Source organism: Mus musculus, chromosome 14 (assembly GCF_000001635.26).
Source record: "Mus musculus strain C57BL/6J chromosome 14, GRCm38.p6 C57BL/6J".
In the NCBI taxonomy this organism is placed as follows: domain Eukaryota; kingdom Metazoa; phylum Chordata; class Mammalia; order Rodentia; family Muridae; genus Mus; species Mus musculus.
In genome coordinates this window covers 53,245,179-53,264,944 of record NC_000080.6, presented here as the reverse complement: position 1 = coordinate 53,264,944, position 19,766 = coordinate 53,245,179, and the positions used below count along the sequence as shown (strand labels likewise).

The following is a 19,766-nucleotide window of genomic DNA, read 5'->3' as shown; positions in this document are numbered from 1 at the left end:
GTAATAACTTGGTTGTAACCAGCACCTCTCTAGTGGGACTAATGGCCCAATCAACAAGAGGGAAATCAGACTTGGCATCAAAAGGTAGATGACTATTCAGACCTCATGCCATTATGGGTCTTAAAGGAGAACCTACTCTTGCCACTTACTACACCAGAAACCTTTTTTAACTATAGTCTAAATACTCCTCCTTATGCCTATGAGTAATTGTAGTTCTCCTGACTCTCAAGGAAGTTTTCCTTTGCAGCAGATGGAGACTGTTATAGGAAACCATCCCTGGTCAAAATATAGAGAACAAGCCATCATGGGATGGTCAGCTCCTCAAATACATCTGCAACAAGACTTCTGCACTGAATGCTCAGAAAACACCAGAGAAAGGAAGGCAGCAAGAAAATGTAAGAGAGAGAAGACCAGGAAGTCGGCTGCAAGACTGTCTGCTAGAAATGACAGGGAAGCAAGCTCTTGGTTGATACCACAACAGACTACATAACAAGTCCTGAACAGTGATGGTGCCAATAGATATGGTAAATGTCATGGGGCACCATCCATAGACAAAGAACTACAAAGGACTAAGTACTGCTGACAGAGACAAATGGACACCCCCAGGGAAGAACCCTTGATGAATACTACAGTACTAAGTGGTCAGCACAGAAATCAGATGGACACAAGCAACACCAGACTCAATAGGTTATATTTATATAGTCATGTGCACACACACTTGAGGTGTGTGTGTGTGTGTATATGTGTGTGTGTGTCTAAAAGAATAATAGAAAAAGTAGCCATGAATTTGAGGTTATTTTTGGAAAGCTTAGGTGAGGCTGGAGGTGGAGGTGACAAAAGGTGTTTCAGGGATGAAAGAGAATGTGAAAATGAGGTAAATATGTTTTAATTAAAATAAAAATAATATCTTAATATCAAAGTTAATAAATCAACCTGTGATCTGTAATAAGTCCTGAGGGGCCTTCTCAGAACAAAACAGTAGTCATTCTTTTTATTTTTATTTATTGCTTCATAAGACAAGTTTTTCATGCAATATTTTTAGTCATATTCTTTCCCCTAACCCAACACCTCTCAAATCCTCCCCACCCCTACCTAACCCAAGTCCATGAGATCTCTCTCAAAACAATTATTTTTTAAAAAATCTAATAGATTAAAAACAGTAAAAAGAAAAAACACAACAAAACAAGACAAGACAGACAAACAAAACAAAGCAGAGAGAGTACATGGGCTCTATTACGTGTTAGTGAACTCCACCTGTGCAGGGGTCCTAGCCTGGAGTATGGTTGGTATGCATACTACCATGCTAATTAGGGTAATCAAGGTTATAAGAGTGCTTTCGGTTTTTTGGCCACTGACCAATAAAATGGTAATGTCTCAGTGCCTCTTGGTGTCAAAGGTCAGGCGTACAGCATTTTTGTAAAAAGCACAAAAACCAAAGTTATACCAATGCTCATTTAGCCTCTTAGTAACTTTGTAACTTTCATTTTGACAGAACAGAGTAGGTATTTCAGGCACAACATAGCATTTTTGTCTTACACTGTCTTCAATTATTTTAGTTCATATTTAGTCAGAATAAACATCAATTGTTTTGATTAATATGTCTGGATCAAGGGCAGGGTTATAGAGATTACCAGTGTGTTGCCAAGGCAGATGTGACTGAGAACTGTGAAAACCAAAGCAAAATGGAGTTAGGAGACCTCAGTGTTGTCATGGTTGACATACTCAATGCCACTGTATCAAGAAAAGTGGTTTTCTTCAGCACCAGGTACCAATTGCAATAACTTCTTCCTTTTAATCAACACTTTTGTTCATACAGTATATTTATTCAAGTTTTTCCCCTCCTGTAACTTCTGCCAGGTCAGTTTTACTCTTTGGCATGTTTAAATTTTACTGGCATGTTTGGTTGGTTGGTTTGGTTTTTATTTTGTGGGTTTCGTTTTTGTTGTTTGGAGTGGGTTATGTTTTATTTTGTTTTTTTGTTTTTTTTTTTGAAAGGGGGGGGGAGAGAGAGAGAGAGAGAGAGAGAGAGAGAGAGAGAGAGAGAGATCGAGAACAGGAAGGTGGTGGTCTGGAAAGGGAAGTTGGGAAGAGAGCATGAGTTCCTATGCTATTGCTTATGTTCACTTGGAAGACTCACAGTGTGAGGACTCCCCCACGTTCTGACTCAGGAGAGGGAACACCCCAAATCACTCACAAGAAACAGTCTTGTTGCAAACCACAAGAGGACTTTTATTCCAGGTGCACTCTGGGGCCCACATTCGTACACCACACAGGGTTAGAGGACCGTGGCGCCCCAAGTAGCTGGGTAAGGGGGTATTTAAAGGTAAAAACCACAACTCAAGGGGGTGGGGAGGGCATTGTTGGAAAATACCAAAAATACCAGTTAAGAGTCACAAGAGAGTGGAAGTCACAAGAGTCACAAGGAATAATACCTGGTAATTGTGTGGTTATGTCTCAAGACAGTTTCTGTGAGCCTCTAACAATAGCACATTTGCCTAGCGGGTTCCAGGAGCCGTCAGGGTGACTTTTTTTTGAACGAACACTCCCTGAACCCAATAAGCGGGTGGGTGGAGGAATGCCACTCTCTGTTTTATGATTAGCATGCCTTGGAGCATTGAGTCACAAAGGGCACATTCTCAAGCCTGGGCCTAAAGGCCTAGTTTTTATGTTTTTATGTTAAACTTTTTCACACTCAACTTTCAACTGTTCTGACTGCAGTCTGACTGAAGGTGAAACGTGATCACCAATCCTGGCTTCCCTGCAGAGACAAACCAGAAATCCTTACCCTTCCTTCCTCCTTACTCCAAACCACTGGGAATTCACATCCACAAAACATCACCACAGAAAAACAAAATCAAAACAGATTTGTGAGACTGAACTGTCCGGTTGGGTCCTGGAGAGCCAGTGGCTCCAACAAAGGCTTATCCGATGGCACAGCTCCGAGGTAAGCTTGGCAAGAGTCTGGAGAAGGAGAGGCACGAGAGTGAGGAGCTTCTGCATCCAGATGTTCAGTGATGCCACTCAGTGTCGCAGGAGCATGGCCATAGTTGATGCTGTTCTACAGTTATTACTACAGTTTTCAGTAAAAACAAAGCCCCTCTCTAAATGATCTTTCTCTCACAAAACCATGACTTTGTGAGCATTGCCCAAAATAACATTTCTGTCTTCAGACACCAAAGGCATGGAGACATTCCCCGCCTTGAATGCATGCCAAAAATGCATCTTGGAAAGGAGCTTATGTCAAACCTCAGACTCCAAAAGCACATTTCTGCTTGCCCACCACAGGAAGACACCGAAGTGTTGATTATTATGTTATTGTCCATCACCCTGTCGTAACTGTCTCTCAGCTCTCTTTAAATAACTTCCAGCCTTTCATTCCCGAGGGAGCTCAGGGTTCTGTCTTGAGGTACCCAGAGTTTCAAAACTCTCTGTTCTGCACCCTTAAATATGCCTTTACTCTCCTGCTGACTTCTAAGCTTAGTGTTTGCATTCAATGAACCCTATCCCAATCAGATACAAATACTATTTCCAATTTCTGACTCTAGTTTAAAATGTGACAAGGTTAGAATACTTTGAAGGAGATCGCCTACTGGTATTTTGAGGTATATCTCCTATGTCAACTGACTTTATTTTCCTTTGTAACTTCCCATTTTTGATACTGAAAAATCTACTCACTGTGGACAAGAAAGAGCTTATAGGCTTCACATTCTTAAATTAAATATCTTCCACAGTGCTCTTGCTCATTTTGTTTTCCTGAGACAGAGTTCCACCATATTGTTCAGGCTACATCCCCAAGCCTAGACTCAAACATTCCTCCTGACTTGACTTCCTAGGTAGTTTAGGGCTACCACAACCATGAGCTCTGTAGCAAGAAAATATTTAAACTTAAAGACAATTAAAGTTTTTGCATTAGAAATCTGGTTGGCGCTTCTATAGTACTAAATGAGTAACTCTTGCCAAGTGTTATGTGACGAGAGGCCCCTTTTCAATTCTGTGCACTGTGGATGGCCATAAAGACAGCAGCTGCTTTTTATATGATCGTAATTTTACATCTATTTTATATTTTATTCATCTATGAAATACACATGTGAGGTGATTTCTTTACTGAGGGTTATGTATTTTCATTATATAAGGAAATTGAATTCTTCCTTGTTCACTGATGTCATTTGATTATTTTAGACGTGACTGCATCCTTGTGAATATCTCCTGCTCTACATACTTGAATTTCTTGAAGGTAGAGGAGGATGTGAAAGGCAAAACAAGAGGAAGTAGGGGAGGTCAGTTGTCATGTTAATCACTGCTTCCCTGGTCAGCAGAGGAAATTAAGGTAAAAGAAAAATCTGTGTGATTTCTATTCCAGAAGTCAAAGTCAAGGTCTCCTAATGCTGGGCTGTAACAACCACACATTCATAATGCTCTTGACAAGAGTGCAGGGAGATAGGGCCTCTAATGTACAGTTGCCACAATCCAATCACACAGAGAACTATTTTTACAACCACTCTGGAAAGCAATTCATCTAAACTAGTTAAGGAAATAGATGTAAAACTCCAGCTGCAAAGGGATACTGGGGAAAGCGAGCTGTGACTCCAGCTTGGTCTGTCTCTGGCCCAATGGTCTAATCCTTACACTCACTGAGTGACCCTTCACCTGCTGCTGCAAATGAAAACTCCTCTGCATCTCTGCCAGGCTCAGCCCACAGCAGGGCTTTGCTGGAGCCTCAGCTGCAGGTTTGGGTATGGGCTGCAGGTGCCTAGAGAGCACTGTGCACTTGCTGCACAGAAGTAGGTAGCTGAGTCTCCAGGCTGAGAGTCTGTGATGTGCAAGGAGAGCTTTTTCTCCCTTTTATTGAAGAAGATTGTGAATCGTCCATCTTCCTTTTTATTGGACACTGGACGTATGGCTATCAGGAGTGCAGGGCTTTCCCTAGGGAACTGCCAGTACCATGGGAAGTAGTCAAAAGTGCTGTCCTCATAACTGCAGTTCAGAATTGCTGTCTCTCCTTCCCAGACTGTCAGAGATTGGGGACTTTGTCTCACCTGCTGCTGGTCACGTTTCTCCTGCTGCTGGCCACTCACCCCTGTGTAGAGAAATAGCAACTGTTGTTAGGTTCCCAGGAATATACTTCCTGCTTAGATATCATGACTTGCCTGGTGCCCCAAGTCTCTCATGCCTCCACATTAATCCCACATTCTCAGGTTTCTCCTTCATGACTCACCAGCTAGGTGAAGGCCTAGGAGTAAAAACGATGCTGTCAGGATCTTGTCCATTCCTCCTAGACTGAAGCTTGGGGGAACTCAGGTGGCCTTTTGTCTCCCACAGAACACTGACTCCAACTTCACAGGCACCTCAGCTCTCTGAGCAGGCTCCACCCTTCACAGATGCTTTGTCTGAAGCTCTTTCTGACATAGGAAGCACTTCCTGCTCTGTTCAAACTTAGTATCATTGAAATAGGAAATGAGAATCAGAAATCCCTTCCTTATAATTTTATCATTATACACTGTTGGTAGAAATATGTCTTGATATAGAAGAAGAGCAGTATGAATTTTTGAATGAATGAAAGAAAAGAAGCAAGAAATAGGGGGGAAGGAAGGAAGGAAGGAAGGAAGGAAGGAAGGAAGGAAGGAAGATCAATGATCCAGCTAATACCACATATGGGCATTTATCTAGGGGAGCTGAGGTCATCATAAAAGAGAGATATCTGTATATGCACATTTATTTTAGCACAATTAACCATTGCCAAAATGTAGGTGCAACCAATGTACCACCTGTCTACTGATGAATGGAGAAAATCTTGTACCTAAAACAACAGAGTAATATATTCATCCACAAGAAAATATGAACTCACAACATCTGTAGGAACACAGATGTATTGCATGGATGGTATTGAAGGACATTATATTATAAATAAAGCACACATATAGACATACACATAAGTGTTGACAAAACTTATCCATCACAACTTACCGCTTGTCAACCTGATACATAAAAACAACATTATTAAACATAATCTTTCCTTTCTTGTTGATCCCCAAGTTCTCACTTTAGCATCACAATATAAAACAAATATAACTTTTAAATAATCAGTCTTTTAAAAATTTCAAAGACTTTTTCAAAATCTTTTTAATATCTAAAGTCCTCTACTACTGTCTTCCTGTAAAATCCAAAACAAGTTACAAACATTTTATTCCAAGTGGTAAGAAGCAGAGTATATTTAAATCAGACAAAGCAAATCCCTGGTGCCTAGCCTTAGCTTCTCCCACGTTCCCTTCAGTCCTGCAGCTTCTGCTCTGCAAAACCTGTATCATACATGAGACTCTTACACATGGCCAAGTTGGTTTTGCAGTTGAAGCCCTGATCTTCCCAGACCACAGTTTCTGTGCATGGAACCTTAGGAGATAATTCCAAGAAGATTTGCTTCAATTGATTTAATCCCAAATTCATTACAGCTGACTCTCAGCCCCAGCTAATCAGGATCAATGGTCCCAATAAAGTAGAGGTTTCATTTGCACAGATTCTTAATTCAAAGTGTCCAATCCACAGTTCTGGTAGAGTTTTTTCTTCTCTTTTATATTTCCCAAGCCAAGCCTACATTGTCTCACAACATTCTTATGTTCTAACCTCCCAGCAGAAGAGCTCATTAAATTCTGAGTACTTAATGGCCTTTCTAAGTCTAAATTCCAAAACACTGCCACAATCTTCCCAAAAGGCAGCATGGTCAGATTCATCACAGCAACGCCCTCATGTCCCTGGGATCAATTTCTGTATTAAATACAGATTCCTGCTGTAATGTAATTCCTGCTGCAGTGATGAAACTCTGACCTAAAATAACAAAGTGGTTATTACATTTTACCAGTCCTACATTACAACCCAGCACTGAGGATGGTTAGGGCAGGATCTGAAGCAGAGAAAATGGAGGAGCAATGGCTTTCAGTCCATGGCCCACTCAGCTTGATTTCTAACACAACCCAGGCCCACCTGTCTGCCGCAGACCCTCTGGGTCCCTGTGTCTGCGTGGAAAGGGGTCTCTCGACGTGGGTGGGCAAAGCGTGGATGAATGACAGACAGATGCACACAGGAAAGGTTGTATATAGAATCTGAATGTAATTTACAATTCGAGCTTCAGACTTTTATACAGAAGACAATAAAAAAGTTGGGTGACATATCCGCAAGGTACAAATGAGGTAATCGGATGCTTAATGATTCTTACACAGAACAGAGGAATGAAAACGCAAAGATCGGAAGGAACTGGGCAATAAAATAATTGAGACAAAGTCAGCCCTATTTAAGGTCAGCTATAGTCTTAGAAGCCAGGTGTGAGAACTTTTCACTCCTAGGGCAAGGGCTTTCACACCCAAGTCATGGTTCTAACTAGGGAGTTCCGTTCTAGCTAACCATCTCATGAATAATGCAATACTCTAAAACCACAGCCCGATCTGCTTCCTAAACCATAGTAAATAGGTGTAACTCAGCTATAATTTTAAGCATCTATTCTGGTTTCCACTATGGTCAGAAACTTCTTTTTTCCTAGGTGATGGTAGATTCCTGTGAAGGGCAGTGATCTAACTTTTACTCAAAGAGATAGTGTAATACAAGGGGCAGTACTGAATTCCAAACCCAAGGTCTTGCTAAGGACGAACTAGGACTGTTGGAACTAGGACTCTCGGCTTCTCCAGTTGACTCGACCAGAGAGCCTAGCACCTGTCCAGGAATGGCCCCTCCTATATCAAGCATGAAGAACATACCTCCATAGCATGTTCACAGGTCAATCTAAGGAGAGCAACTCCTTCACTGGGGTTATCTCTTTCTGAGTATCTCTACTTGGCTTCAATTTGACAAAAATAACCAGAACTCTGCTATTGGCTACTGTAGAGCCATTGGCGACCCCTATCAAACATTATAGGACATTAAAAATGTTCTTTGTTACCCTCCAGAATTTGATGGGAAGTTCTAGTTGCTGAAGATATCACATAAGTGAATCATAGAACTTGGATAAATTAAGCCAATATTGACATGGAAACTTCGTCCTTACTGGATAGGTCAGGGATCTCTGATACTGCCAGAAAGAGTGGGTGATTTAAAACAAGTTTACTGACTATTTCTAAGGTCTTCATTGGATATTTTAAGACTGTGACTGAATATAAAAAAAAAATCAAACAAGGATGAGGAAGAAGTGCTATGCATTTGTTGAGTGTTTAACTTTCCTACTGTGTGGGTTGTGTTTCAGTGTCTTTCCCGACAGGCACAGTTCCAGTCTTTAAGCTAGTCTCAGCACTCGAACAGAAATCTGAAGACTACCAAAGCCACTTGTGTGTCTAGACACAATGATGAAGGAGAGGGTGTGGACACTACTTCCCGACCAGAGCAGATCCTGATGGAGGAGAAGTTTGAACTGACTTCCAGCGATGAGCAGATTTCCCAGTGGGAAGGACATGTAACATAATTCCAGGCACAGGTTATATCAGTGAGGCAGGAGAGGGACCACATATGGGTGACAACCTTAGAAATGTACATTAGAGAAGTTAATGTGGCCTTGAAGGATAGCGTGCATCTTCACAGTGTTCACTTGTAAATTCCTATTTATCAACACTATCGGCCAAGGATGAACAGATATAATATAGGTAAAGGACTAGATAGATACATGGATTTGATCTGTAATTAATTTAGGCAACTTAGGAGATAAGACTTTACTTATTTTAGGCAATTTAAACCACCGCTTTCTGAGGAGTAGGCAGAAGAGCCAGAGGCTTAAGCTGTCTGAAGCAGCACTGCCCCCCTGTGGCCACATAGGAAGGTCTTCACTCAGCATCCTGAGCTTAAAGGCCCAGGTCTTAAGGAAATGCATTGACTCTCCCTGGGGACAGTATTTTGAGAAGGAGAGAGATTTTGTCTATGTTAAGGTCAGCTATAGGATGGTTTGCTTCCCTTCCCTTCCAGCTTTTTCTCCATGCACCATCATGCGTCCCCATCTTTCTATCTTGCATAAAGCCACTTCCTTCTGGAAAATGAGGGTAGCCATTCATAAGACATGAAAAAAATGAAAATGCATATTACTTACATTAAACCATTATAAAATAAATAAATGGTTGAATGACATGAGTTATATTTTATTTACCTCTTATACAGGCCACTTGTACAAATGATGATTATTAAACCATAAGCATACTTTTTCTGCTAATTTTTATGTTTCTCTTAGTTTGGGGATTACATACAATCACATCAATGCCCCCTTCCTTTTCCTCTTCCCCAAGCTCCCCATCTATTTGCTCTTTCCAATTTATGACCTCCATTTTCATTGATTGTTGTTTCATATGTATGTGTACACATATTTATTCATAAAGGCATACATACAACAACTTGTTCAGTCTATATCGTGTTACTAGTATGCGTGTTCTCAGGACTGACCAATCAGTATTGGATAACCATTTGGTGTGCTTATCTCAGGAAAAGACTATTTCCCCACCATCAGCATCCTTGGTTTCCAGTAGTTCATTGTCTAAGATTGGGAACACGTGTGCTTTCCCCATCTACTTTTTCTGTTGTGTTTCAGCTCACATTGAGGAGATATGTTGATGAGATCTCATCTGTGCAACTTCCGACTTTCCTAGGAGTCGCAATTACAAAGCAACACCCTGATCCTGTGGCTCTAGCCATCTTTCCTCCTGTCTTCTTCAGTGTTTCCTGAGCCTTAGCAGGAGGAGGAGTTGTACTGTAGACATATCTACTGTTACTATGCTCCGCAGCGCTGCACCTTGATTTGTTGTGGTTTTCTGCACTGACCTCCATCTTCTAGTAATGTCATGGAGACCCTGCAACAACCACTGTACTAAACCAGACAATCCCTAACTGCATTCTACGTATTTGTCCTTATCCCATACACGTTCATTTAGAGAGTCTGCTCATTTTTCTCATTATAGAAGGAGTCAATCATTCTCTTTTATCAAGTTGTAAAGGCTTTGAAAATATTCTATTTTAAGTTATTTAAACTATATATATATATATATATATATATATATATATATATATATACAGTGATATATATATACAGGGCTATATATATTGTTCAAATAACAATATCTGTTTGAGTACTTTTTCATACTTTAGAGACACAGATGGCTGTCACTGCAGTGTCCACAGAGCCCGGAACACCCCCATGTCTTCTGAGAAGGTGGGAGCTCTGCAGGACTCCTGAGCTGCTCTCCCCACCCCTCCATGTGTTGAGCCTGATCCTCTTAGGTGCCCTGAATGCTGAGAGCCAGACTCACAGCAAACCTCACAAACCTCAAAGACTCACAGCACAGGAGCCCCAGCAGAGAGCTCAGCAGCCGTTTCTGCACAGACTGCTTAAATGATCACCTTGATTCAATCCTCCTGCCAGCTTCTCTGCTAGTTCTAGAATGGACATTTATGTCTCAGGAAGAACTATGTATTGAGAAATGAAGATAAAGACCCAAGTCCTGAACCTACTAGGCCAAAGCTTACCTGAAGTTAAAACTCTACAAATACAAGAAAGGGATATTAAGCCAGGCAGATGTTCTTTGGGACTCTCTGATTTCTTGTGACTTGTAAGGGACTCACCCACCCAGCTGTAGGTTTGTGTACAGGCTGCAGGTGTGTGGGGAGCACTGTGGATCTATAGCACAGAGATAAGTGCCTGAGTCTGTTGTCTGGGAGGAGGAAATGTGCAAAGAGCTGCGACGTTCCTTAGTGACTGTGGTGGATGTCAGTCTTCCAGTGTGCTTTGTCCCAGAAGGATTGGACAACAGGCTGACGAGGCTTCCCCCAGGACTTTGGTAAAACCACTGCAGCTGGGTTGCTGTGGAGGAAAAGTTACACTGCAGCTCTGCGTTCTCCCCCTCCTGCAGAACCAAGGACGCGGGGCTCTGCTGCACTTGCTGTCCTTTCACCCCTGATTAGAAACAGAGAAAGAGACACAGATGGCTGTCACTGCAGTGTCCACAGAGCCCTGAGCACACCCATATCCTCTGAGAAGGTGGGAGCTCTGCAGGACTCCTGAGCTGCTCTCCCCACCCCTCCATGTGCTGAGCCAGATCCTCTCAGGTGCCCTCTCAGGTGCCTCTCAGGTGAGGACACCCAGACTCACAGCAAACCTGGGTGCACAGAAGCCCCAGCAGAGAGCACAGCAGCCTCTTCATGGTGCTTGTGTGGCTGCTGGAGACAGAAGCAAGTAACCAGCCCCTGGGCTGTGGTGTCAGGGTGGCTGTTGAAGTGTCTCCTCTTCCTGCAACTAGTCAGCTCCACCCAGGAACCCAGCCTGGCCACACCCTGCTGAGTTCCCTCCCAGCCTTTAGAGCCTGAAGCTCCTCCCATGCAAGACCTGGCTGAGAGATTGGGTAGAGAACAGTGAGGGGAGGGGGACATTTTGAGATGACCCTTGGGTTGCATGGGGTTAGGAAACCAGGAGCAGGAGAGGAAGGACCAGGAGCATCCAAAGAGAATATCCCTCAGCTACACAGGAGCCCTGCAACTTGGAGAAACAACTGTCAGGAAACAGGTGCCTGTTCTCACAAAAGACCCTGAACTGGAGCCTGAAAGGTGGATAAGGGAGCTTGTTGTTCTTGCAGGACCTTAGGTCCCTTCCTAATATCTGCATCAGGTGCCTCACAGCTGCCTGTAACTCCAGCTCCAGGGACTCGGATGCTCTCTTCTGTCTTCCTGAAAACCTGCACACAGGTGCCAGACATTGACATAGACTCCCTCTCACACCTTCCAAAAACAATCTTCACTGTGAAATAATTTAAGGGAAATCACTGCAGTAAGAAAAAGAAAGAAAGAGAGGGGGGGGGATAAAGATACAGCATGAGTGTAATGCTTTCCTAGCTTTGGAATGCAGTTTTAAAGTGGAACACTAATGTAACAGTCAAGGTGTGTTCTAAATGCTGTAGAAAAATGTGACCCCGTAAGAAAGAAGTGCACTGAGGAAAACCAATGCAGTGCTTCTGCATTCCAGAGTGGTGGTGTGCTGGTGCACATGGTGACTGCAGGAAACCACAGGCTTGCACTCATAACAACAGAGGAATGCATTTTTAAATTTTACCATGAAGGTTACTTGAGAAATGAGATGAGCAATGAAACACACACACACACACACACACACACACACACACACACACATACACACACACACACACACACAATTGTCTCAAAAATAGCTCACAACCAAACTTATGACACCTAAGTCTGTACTTGTGTCTTATGGTATTAAAACAATTAATGACCTCTAGTTTGTTCAGAATTCAGTAGTGTAATTTTGTACAATTTTACTCTTGGTTAAAAATGTTCTTCAAGAATCAGATTTTCCCAACAAGACACAACTAAATAGCAGCTAAGGTTTATTCCACAGGAATGAAGCACTTCCGCAAATTCCACTTTCTCTGAGTGTTGCCTTTAGGAACATGCCAACTCCCAAAAAAGTGCCTGAGGCTGGGACCCTGGTCTCTTGCTCTGCAAGGCTCACTTTGTGTCCTCCTCTGCACTTGTGACTCAGGGCAGAGGAGCATCCAGCTCCCTCAGTTCCATTGTCAGGGGATCCTCAGGTAGAGAGATGTTTACCCTTCTGAATCTGAAAGCCCCCCATGCCTGAGACAAGCTGGCTTTCTGTGCGAGCTTCAGGAAACACTGCAGATGCAGGTGAGGGTGTTACACATGGAGGGAAGGACCCTGAGGGACAAGGGATGAGCAGCTAGCTGCCCCTCAGCTCCAGAGCAGCTGCTGCACATGCACAGATGCAGCAATCAGGCTGGGGTACACCTGGGCTCTGCATCCTCATCAGTGCTGTGTGGGGAACTCAGCCACAGAAGGGTCTCTGTTCATAGTGAAGCCACACAGTGTTCTTTCTGTGAAGATGGTCTGAAGCAGAGTGACACTCATAGGGCTGTCCAAGCTTCAGGATGCACAGCAAGGTCACCAAGATGAGCAGAAAGCAGCTCACTCCTTCCTGAGAGATTCCCAGGAAGCAAATAAAGCCTGAAGAGTAGGAGAGGTAGACAGAGCTTGCTCTGGGCGAGGAGGTTTAGATACCTTCATCCTAGGAACATTGGAGAGACAATGAGGAAGAGACACTTTCTCTCCCTTGGCCTGTCTCTACCAGAACGTTTACTGAAAGTGGAGGATGTTTTTAAAAAAAGTATTTAGTAATGTTATACCTGAACATAATATATTAAGACCATATAGACCAACACCAACCTATTCCTCCTACAACTCCTTCTAGACTCATAATTATCCCACTCACCCTCCAAAAGCCAGCAAACTAAAATGGGTCAGTAAGACAAGAAGAATGAGCTTAAGACTAAGATACAGGGTAGTCGAGCACAGGTAGTATAAAGTTAAATATGCCAAGGGGAGAGGGGAGTTAAGATGAGAGGAGGATGGCGGGGTTGGACAGAGATGGAAGGTTTCCTTGAGTTAATTCTAATTTATGAGAAAGCCATTTACTTTTTAGAAAGGAATGCCCTCAAGAGACTCAACTGAGAAATAAGAAGTTCAAAGGTGCAGTAGACTTCCCACTATCCTTGCTGCCTTCTGATGGTGAATTAGAAGGATTGTGGATTATGCACAGAGAAAGGTTTACGCTTTCTAAGTATAAAATTTGTGAGTTTTTAAAGATAAGAAAATAAAGTTATGAACTGAAATGGGAGAGAAATATTTTAGAGTGATAAAATTACAGCATCTCTACCCATTTCAAAACAAGAGCCAGGATCGTAGAATTCGGGCACCAAGTAGTTCCTAGAGTTCTACATTATGCCATCAAAATACCTGAGAAAAAGATGTGGTTGCTGTGGCTAAGAATGTTGCAAATGTGTCTCCATATGAACAAGTGAATTAAGACATATATATTCAAATAAACATTGTGAAAATACATTTAAAATAACAAGCCCAGCAGTGGCAATCTTCACCTTGGTGAACTCAATGTTAGATCAACAAAAGGTAAAGTGATGAAAGACTTAGTTACTTGTACAGTGCCTTGGCCTTTCTTATAAATTCAATGTAAGCACTTTCTCTCCAATAACTGTGCGGAGTGAAGCAGGCTAGGAGCACACAGGGCACAAGATCAGTGGAGCAGATGGGAAAGGATCCTTCCAGTCTGCCATCTGACCCTGCGAGCTGAGGGTGTTTCACAGCCCTTTGTGCATGGGTCCTGCCAGGAGAGACCTGTTCTCCAAGGAGTGTGGACACAGGCTTACAGACCCACAGGAGGAACAACAATCAAAGAAAATGCAAAATGCAAAAAGATCAAAACATCCAGGAAATCCAGGACAGAATGTGGAGACAAAACCTAAGGATAATAGGTATAGAAAAGAGTGAAGATTCCCAAGTTAAAGGGCCAGTAAATACCTTCAACAAAGTTATAGAATAAAACTTCCCTAACCTAAACAAAGAGGTGCCCATGAACATACAAGAAGCCTAAGAACTCCAAATAGACTGTACCAGAAAAGAAATTCTTCCAGACACATAGTAATCAAAACACCAGATGTATTAAATAAAGAAAGAATATTAAAAGCAGTAAGGAGAAAAGGTCAAGCAACATATAAAGGCAGACCTCTTAGAATTACACCAGACTTCTCACCAGAAATTATAAAAGCCAGAAGAGCCTGAGCAAATGTCATACAGACCCTAAGAGAAGACAAATGCCAGCCCAGACTAATATACCCAGCAAAACTCTCAATAACTATAGATGGAGAAACCAAGATATTCCACGACAAAAACAAATTTACACAATATCTATCCACAAATCTCCAAAAGGTAAAATGATGAAAGACTCAGTTACTTGTACAGTGCCTTGGCCTTTCAAAGCCCTTCAAAGGATAATAAATGGAAAACTCCAACACAAGGCAGGAAACTACACATTAAAAAAGCAAGAAAATAATCTTCTTTTTAACAAACCAAAAAGAGGATAACCAAAGAATAACATAATTCCACCTCTAACAACAAAAATAACAAGAAGCAACAATCTTTCTTCCTTAATATCTCTTAATATCAATGGACTCAATTCCTCAATAAAAAGACATAAACTAACAGACTGGCTACATAAACAGGACCCCACATTTTGTTGCATAGAGGAAACCCACCTCAGAGACAGATGCTACCTCAGAATAAAAGGTGGGAAAGCAATTTTCCAAACAAATGGTCCCAAGAAACAAGCTGGAGTAGCCATTCTAATATCGAATAAGATCAACTTCCAATCTAAAGTTATCAAAAAAGAAGGAAATACACTTCATACTCATCAAAGGAAAAATACACCAAGAAGAACTCTCTATTCTGAATATCTATGCTCCTAATGCACCCACAGTCATAAAAGAAACTTTACTAAAGCTCAAAGAACACACACTAATAGTGGGAGAGTTCAAGACCCCATTCTCAGCAATGGGCAGATCATGGAAACAGAAACTAAACAGAGACACAGTGAAACTAACAGAAATTATGAAACAAATGGATTTATCAGATATCTACAGAACATTTTATCCTAAAACAAAAGGATATACCTTCTTCTCAACATCTCATGGTACCTTTTCCAAAATTAACCATATAATTGGTCACAAAGCAGGCCTCAAGAGATACAAGAAGATTGAAATAATTCCGTGCATCCTATCAGATCACCATGGTCTAAGGCTGGTCTTCAATAACAATATAAACAATAGAAAGCCCCCACACACGTGGAAGCTAGACATTCTACTCAATGATAACTTGGTCAAGGAAGAAATAAAGAAAGAAATTGAAGACTTTTTAGAGTTTAATGAAAATGAAGCCACAATATACGCATACTTATGGGACACAATGAAAGCATTCCTAAGAGGAAAACTCATAGCCTCCAAAAAGAAACCAGAGAGAACATACACTAACCGCTTGGCGGTACATCTGAAATCTCTAGAAAAAAAAGAAGCAATACATCCAAGAGGATTAGACAGCAGGAAATAATCAAACTCAGGGCTGAAATCAACCAAGTGGAAACAAAAAGAAGTATACAAAGAATCAACCAAACCAGGAGCTGTTTTTTTGTTGTTGTTGTTTTGTTTTGTTTGTTTGATTGTTTTGTTTTTGTGAAAATCAACAAAATAGATAAACCATTAGATAGACTAACTAGAGGGCACAGAGACAGCATCTTAATTAGCAAAATCAGAAATGGAAACAGAGACATAACAACAGAATCTGAGGAAATCCAAAAAACAACAGATCCTACTATAAAAGCCTATACTCAAAAAAAAAAAAAAAAAGGAAAATCTGGATTAAATGGATACATTTCTAGACAGATACCAGGTATCAAAGTTAAAAAGTTAAATCAGGATCAGATTAATGATGTAAACAGTCCCATATCTCCTAAAGAAATAGAAACACTCATTAATAGTCTCCCAACAAAAAAAAAATCCCAGGAGCAGTAGGGTTTAGTGCAGAGTTCTATCAGGGCTTCAAGGAAGACCTAATACCAATACTACTCAAACTATTCCACAAAATAGAAACAGAAGGTATTCTACCCAATTCATTCTATGAAGCCACAATTATTCTGATACCTAAACCACACAAAGACCCAACAAAGATAGAGAACTTCAGACCAATTTCCCTTATGAATATTGATGCAAAAATACTCAATAAAATTCTTGCACCTGATTCCAAGAACACAACAAAACAAACATCCATCATGATCAAGAAGGCTTCATCCCAGGGATGCAGGGATGGTTCAATATATGAAAATCCATCAAAGTAATCCACTATATAAACAAACTCAAAGGAAAAAAATATGATCATATCATTAGATGCTGAGAAAGCATTTGACAAAATACAATACCCATTCATTTTAAAGGCTTGGAAAGATCAGGAATTCAAGGGCCATACCTAAACATAGTAAAAGTAATATACAGCAAACAAATATCCAACTTCAAACTAAAGGGAGAGAAAATTAAAGCAATCTCACTAAAATCAGGGAGTAGACAAGGCTGCCCACCCTCTCCCTACCTATCAATATAGTACTTGAAGTCCTAGCCAGAGCAATTAGGCAACAAAAGGAGATCAAAGGAATACAAATTTGAAAAGAAGAAGTCAAAATATCACTATTTGCAGATGGTATGATAGTATATGTGAGTGATTCCAAAAATTCCACCAGAGAACTCCTAAACCTAATGAACAACTTCAGTGAAATAGCTGGATATAAAATTAACCCAAACAAAGGATAAAGTGACCTTTCTCTACACAAGGGATAAACAGGCTGAGAAAGAAATTAGGGAAACAACACCCTCCAAAATAGCCACAAATAATATAAAGTACCTTGGTGAGACTCTAACTAAGCAAGGGAAAGATCTGTATGATAAGAACTTCAAGTCTCTGAAGAAAGAAATCGAAGAAGATATCAGAAGATGGAAAGATCTCCCATGCTTATTGGTTGGCAGGATTAATATAGTAAAAATGACCATCTTGCTGAAAGCAATCTACAGATTCAATTCAATTCCCATCAAAATTCCAGCTCAATTCTTCACAGAGTTAGAAAGAGCAATTTGCAAATTCATCTGGAATAACAAAAAACCTAGGAGAGCAAAATCTCTTCTCAAGGATAAAAGAACCTCTGGTGGAATCACCATGCCTGACCTCAAGCTGTACTACAGAGCAACTGTGAAAAAAAAAAAAAAACCAAACAAACAAAAACAAAAAAACAACTGCATGGTATTGGTACAGCGACAGACAGGTAGATCAATGGAATAGAATTGAAGACCCAGAAATGAACCACACACCTGTCGTCACTTAATCTTTGACAAAAGAGCTAAAACCATCCAGTGGAAAAAGGTATTTTCAACAAATGCTGCTTGCTCAACTGGCGGTTAGCATGTAGAAGAATGTGAATTGATCCATTCTTATCTCCTTGTACAAAGCTCAGGTCCAAGTAGATCAAGGACCTCCACATAAAACCAGGTACACTGAAACTTACAGAGGTAAAATTGGCAAAGAGCCTCGAACATATGGGCACAGGGGAAAAATTCTTAAACAGAACACCAGTGGCTTATGTTGTAAGATCAAGAATCGACAAATGCGACCCCAAGAAATTGCAAAGCTTCCGTAAGGCAAAGGATACTGTCAATAAGACAAAAAGGCAACCAACAGATTTGGAAAAGATTATTACCAGACATACATCTGATAGAGGACTAGTATCCAAGATATACAAAGAACTCAAGAAGTTAGACTCCAAAAAAAAAAAAAAACCAAATAACCCAATTTTAAAAATGGGTACAGAGCTAAACAAAGAATTCTCAACTGAGGAATACCAAATGCCTGAGAAGAACCTAAAGAAATGTTCAACATCCTTAGTCATCATAAAAATGCAAAGCAAAACAACCCTGAGATTCCACCTCACACCAGTCAGAATGGCTAAGATCTAAAACTCAGGTGACAGCAGATGCTGGCAAGGTTGTGGAGAAAGAGGAACACTCCTCCATTTCTGGGGGGATTGCAAACTGCTACAACCACTGTGGAAATCAGTCTGGCAGTTCCTCAGAAAATTGGACATAATACTACCTGAGGACCCACTAATACCACTCCTGGTCATATACCCAGAAGATGCTCCAACATGTAATAAGCACACATGCTCCACTATGTTCATCACAGCCTTGTTTATAACAGCCAGGTCCTGGAAAAACTCAGATGCCCCCTAACAGATGAATGGATACAGAAAATGTGGTACATTTTCACAATGGCTTAAAACTCAGTTATTAAAATCAATGAATTTATGAAATTTTTAGGCAAATATATGGAACTAGAAAATACCATCCTGAGTGAGGTAACCCAATCACAAAAGAGCACACATGGTATGTACTTACTGGATATTAGCCCAGAAGCTTAGAATACACAAGATACAAGTCACAAACCTCATGAAACTCAAGAAGCAGGAAGACCAAAGTGTGGATACTTCAATCCTTCTAGGAAGGGAGAACAAAAATACCCATGGAAGGAGTTACAGAGACAACGTGTAGAGCAGAGACTGAAGGAACGACCATCCAGAGACTGCCCCACCTGGGGATCCATCCCATATATAATCACCAAACAAAGACACTTTTGTGGATGCCAACAAGTGCTTACTGACAGAAGCCAGTTATAGGTGTCTCTGGAGATGCTCTACCAGTGCCTGACAAATACAGAAGTGGATCCTCACAGTCTACCATTGGACTGAGCACAGGGTCCCCAATGGAGGAGCTAGAGAATGGACCTAAGGAACTAAAGGGGTTTGCAGCCCCATAGGAGGAACAACAGTATGAACTACCCAATACCCCCAGAGCTCCCAGGGACTAAATCACCAACTGAAGAGTACACATGGTGGGACTCATGGCTCTAGCTGCAAATATAGCAGAGGATGGCCTAGTTGGTCATCAATGGGAGGAGAGGCCCTTGGTCCTGTGAAGGCTCTATACCCCATTGTAGGGGAATGACAGCCAGGAAATGGGTGTGGGTAGGTTCGTGAGCAGGGCGAGGGTGGAGGGGATAGGGAGTATTCAGAGGGGAAAGCAGCAAAGGGGACAACATTTGAAATGTAAAAAAAGTAAATATCTAACAAAAAATTAAAATAAATAAATAAACAAATAAATAAATTCAATTTAATTTATGATTGTCACCTGTCATATTGTAAATCCTGCACACAAGAGGAGACTATACAGAACATGGACACCAGGAGGCAGGAGTTATGAGCATTGCCTTCTAATTCCAGTAACCACAACTTTCACTCTAGCAAGGGTTAATCTCTCTCTCTCTCTCTCTCTCTCTCTCTCTCTCTCTCT

The 19,766-nt window shown here is 41.2% G+C and overlaps 2 gene segments (V, D, J or C) and 1 further gene; all 3 read right to left on the bottom strand.

The window, feature by feature from the left end:
• Nucleotides 1–19,766, bottom strand: part of Tcra (T cell receptor alpha chain) — a 1,796,232-nt gene that overhangs the window by 959,254 nt on the left and 817,212 nt on the right.
• On the bottom strand, nucleotides 4,766–5,267 carry Trav14n-2 (T cell receptor alpha variable 14N-2). The segment is given in 2 exon segments: nucleotides 4,766–5,077; nucleotides 5,216–5,267. Coding segments are annotated over 2 exon segments (364 nt in total).
• Trav13n-2 (T cell receptor alpha variable 13N-2) lies at nucleotides 10,628–11,153 on the bottom strand. The segment is given in 2 exon segments: nucleotides 10,628–10,906; nucleotides 11,102–11,153. Coding segments are annotated over 2 exon segments (331 nt in total).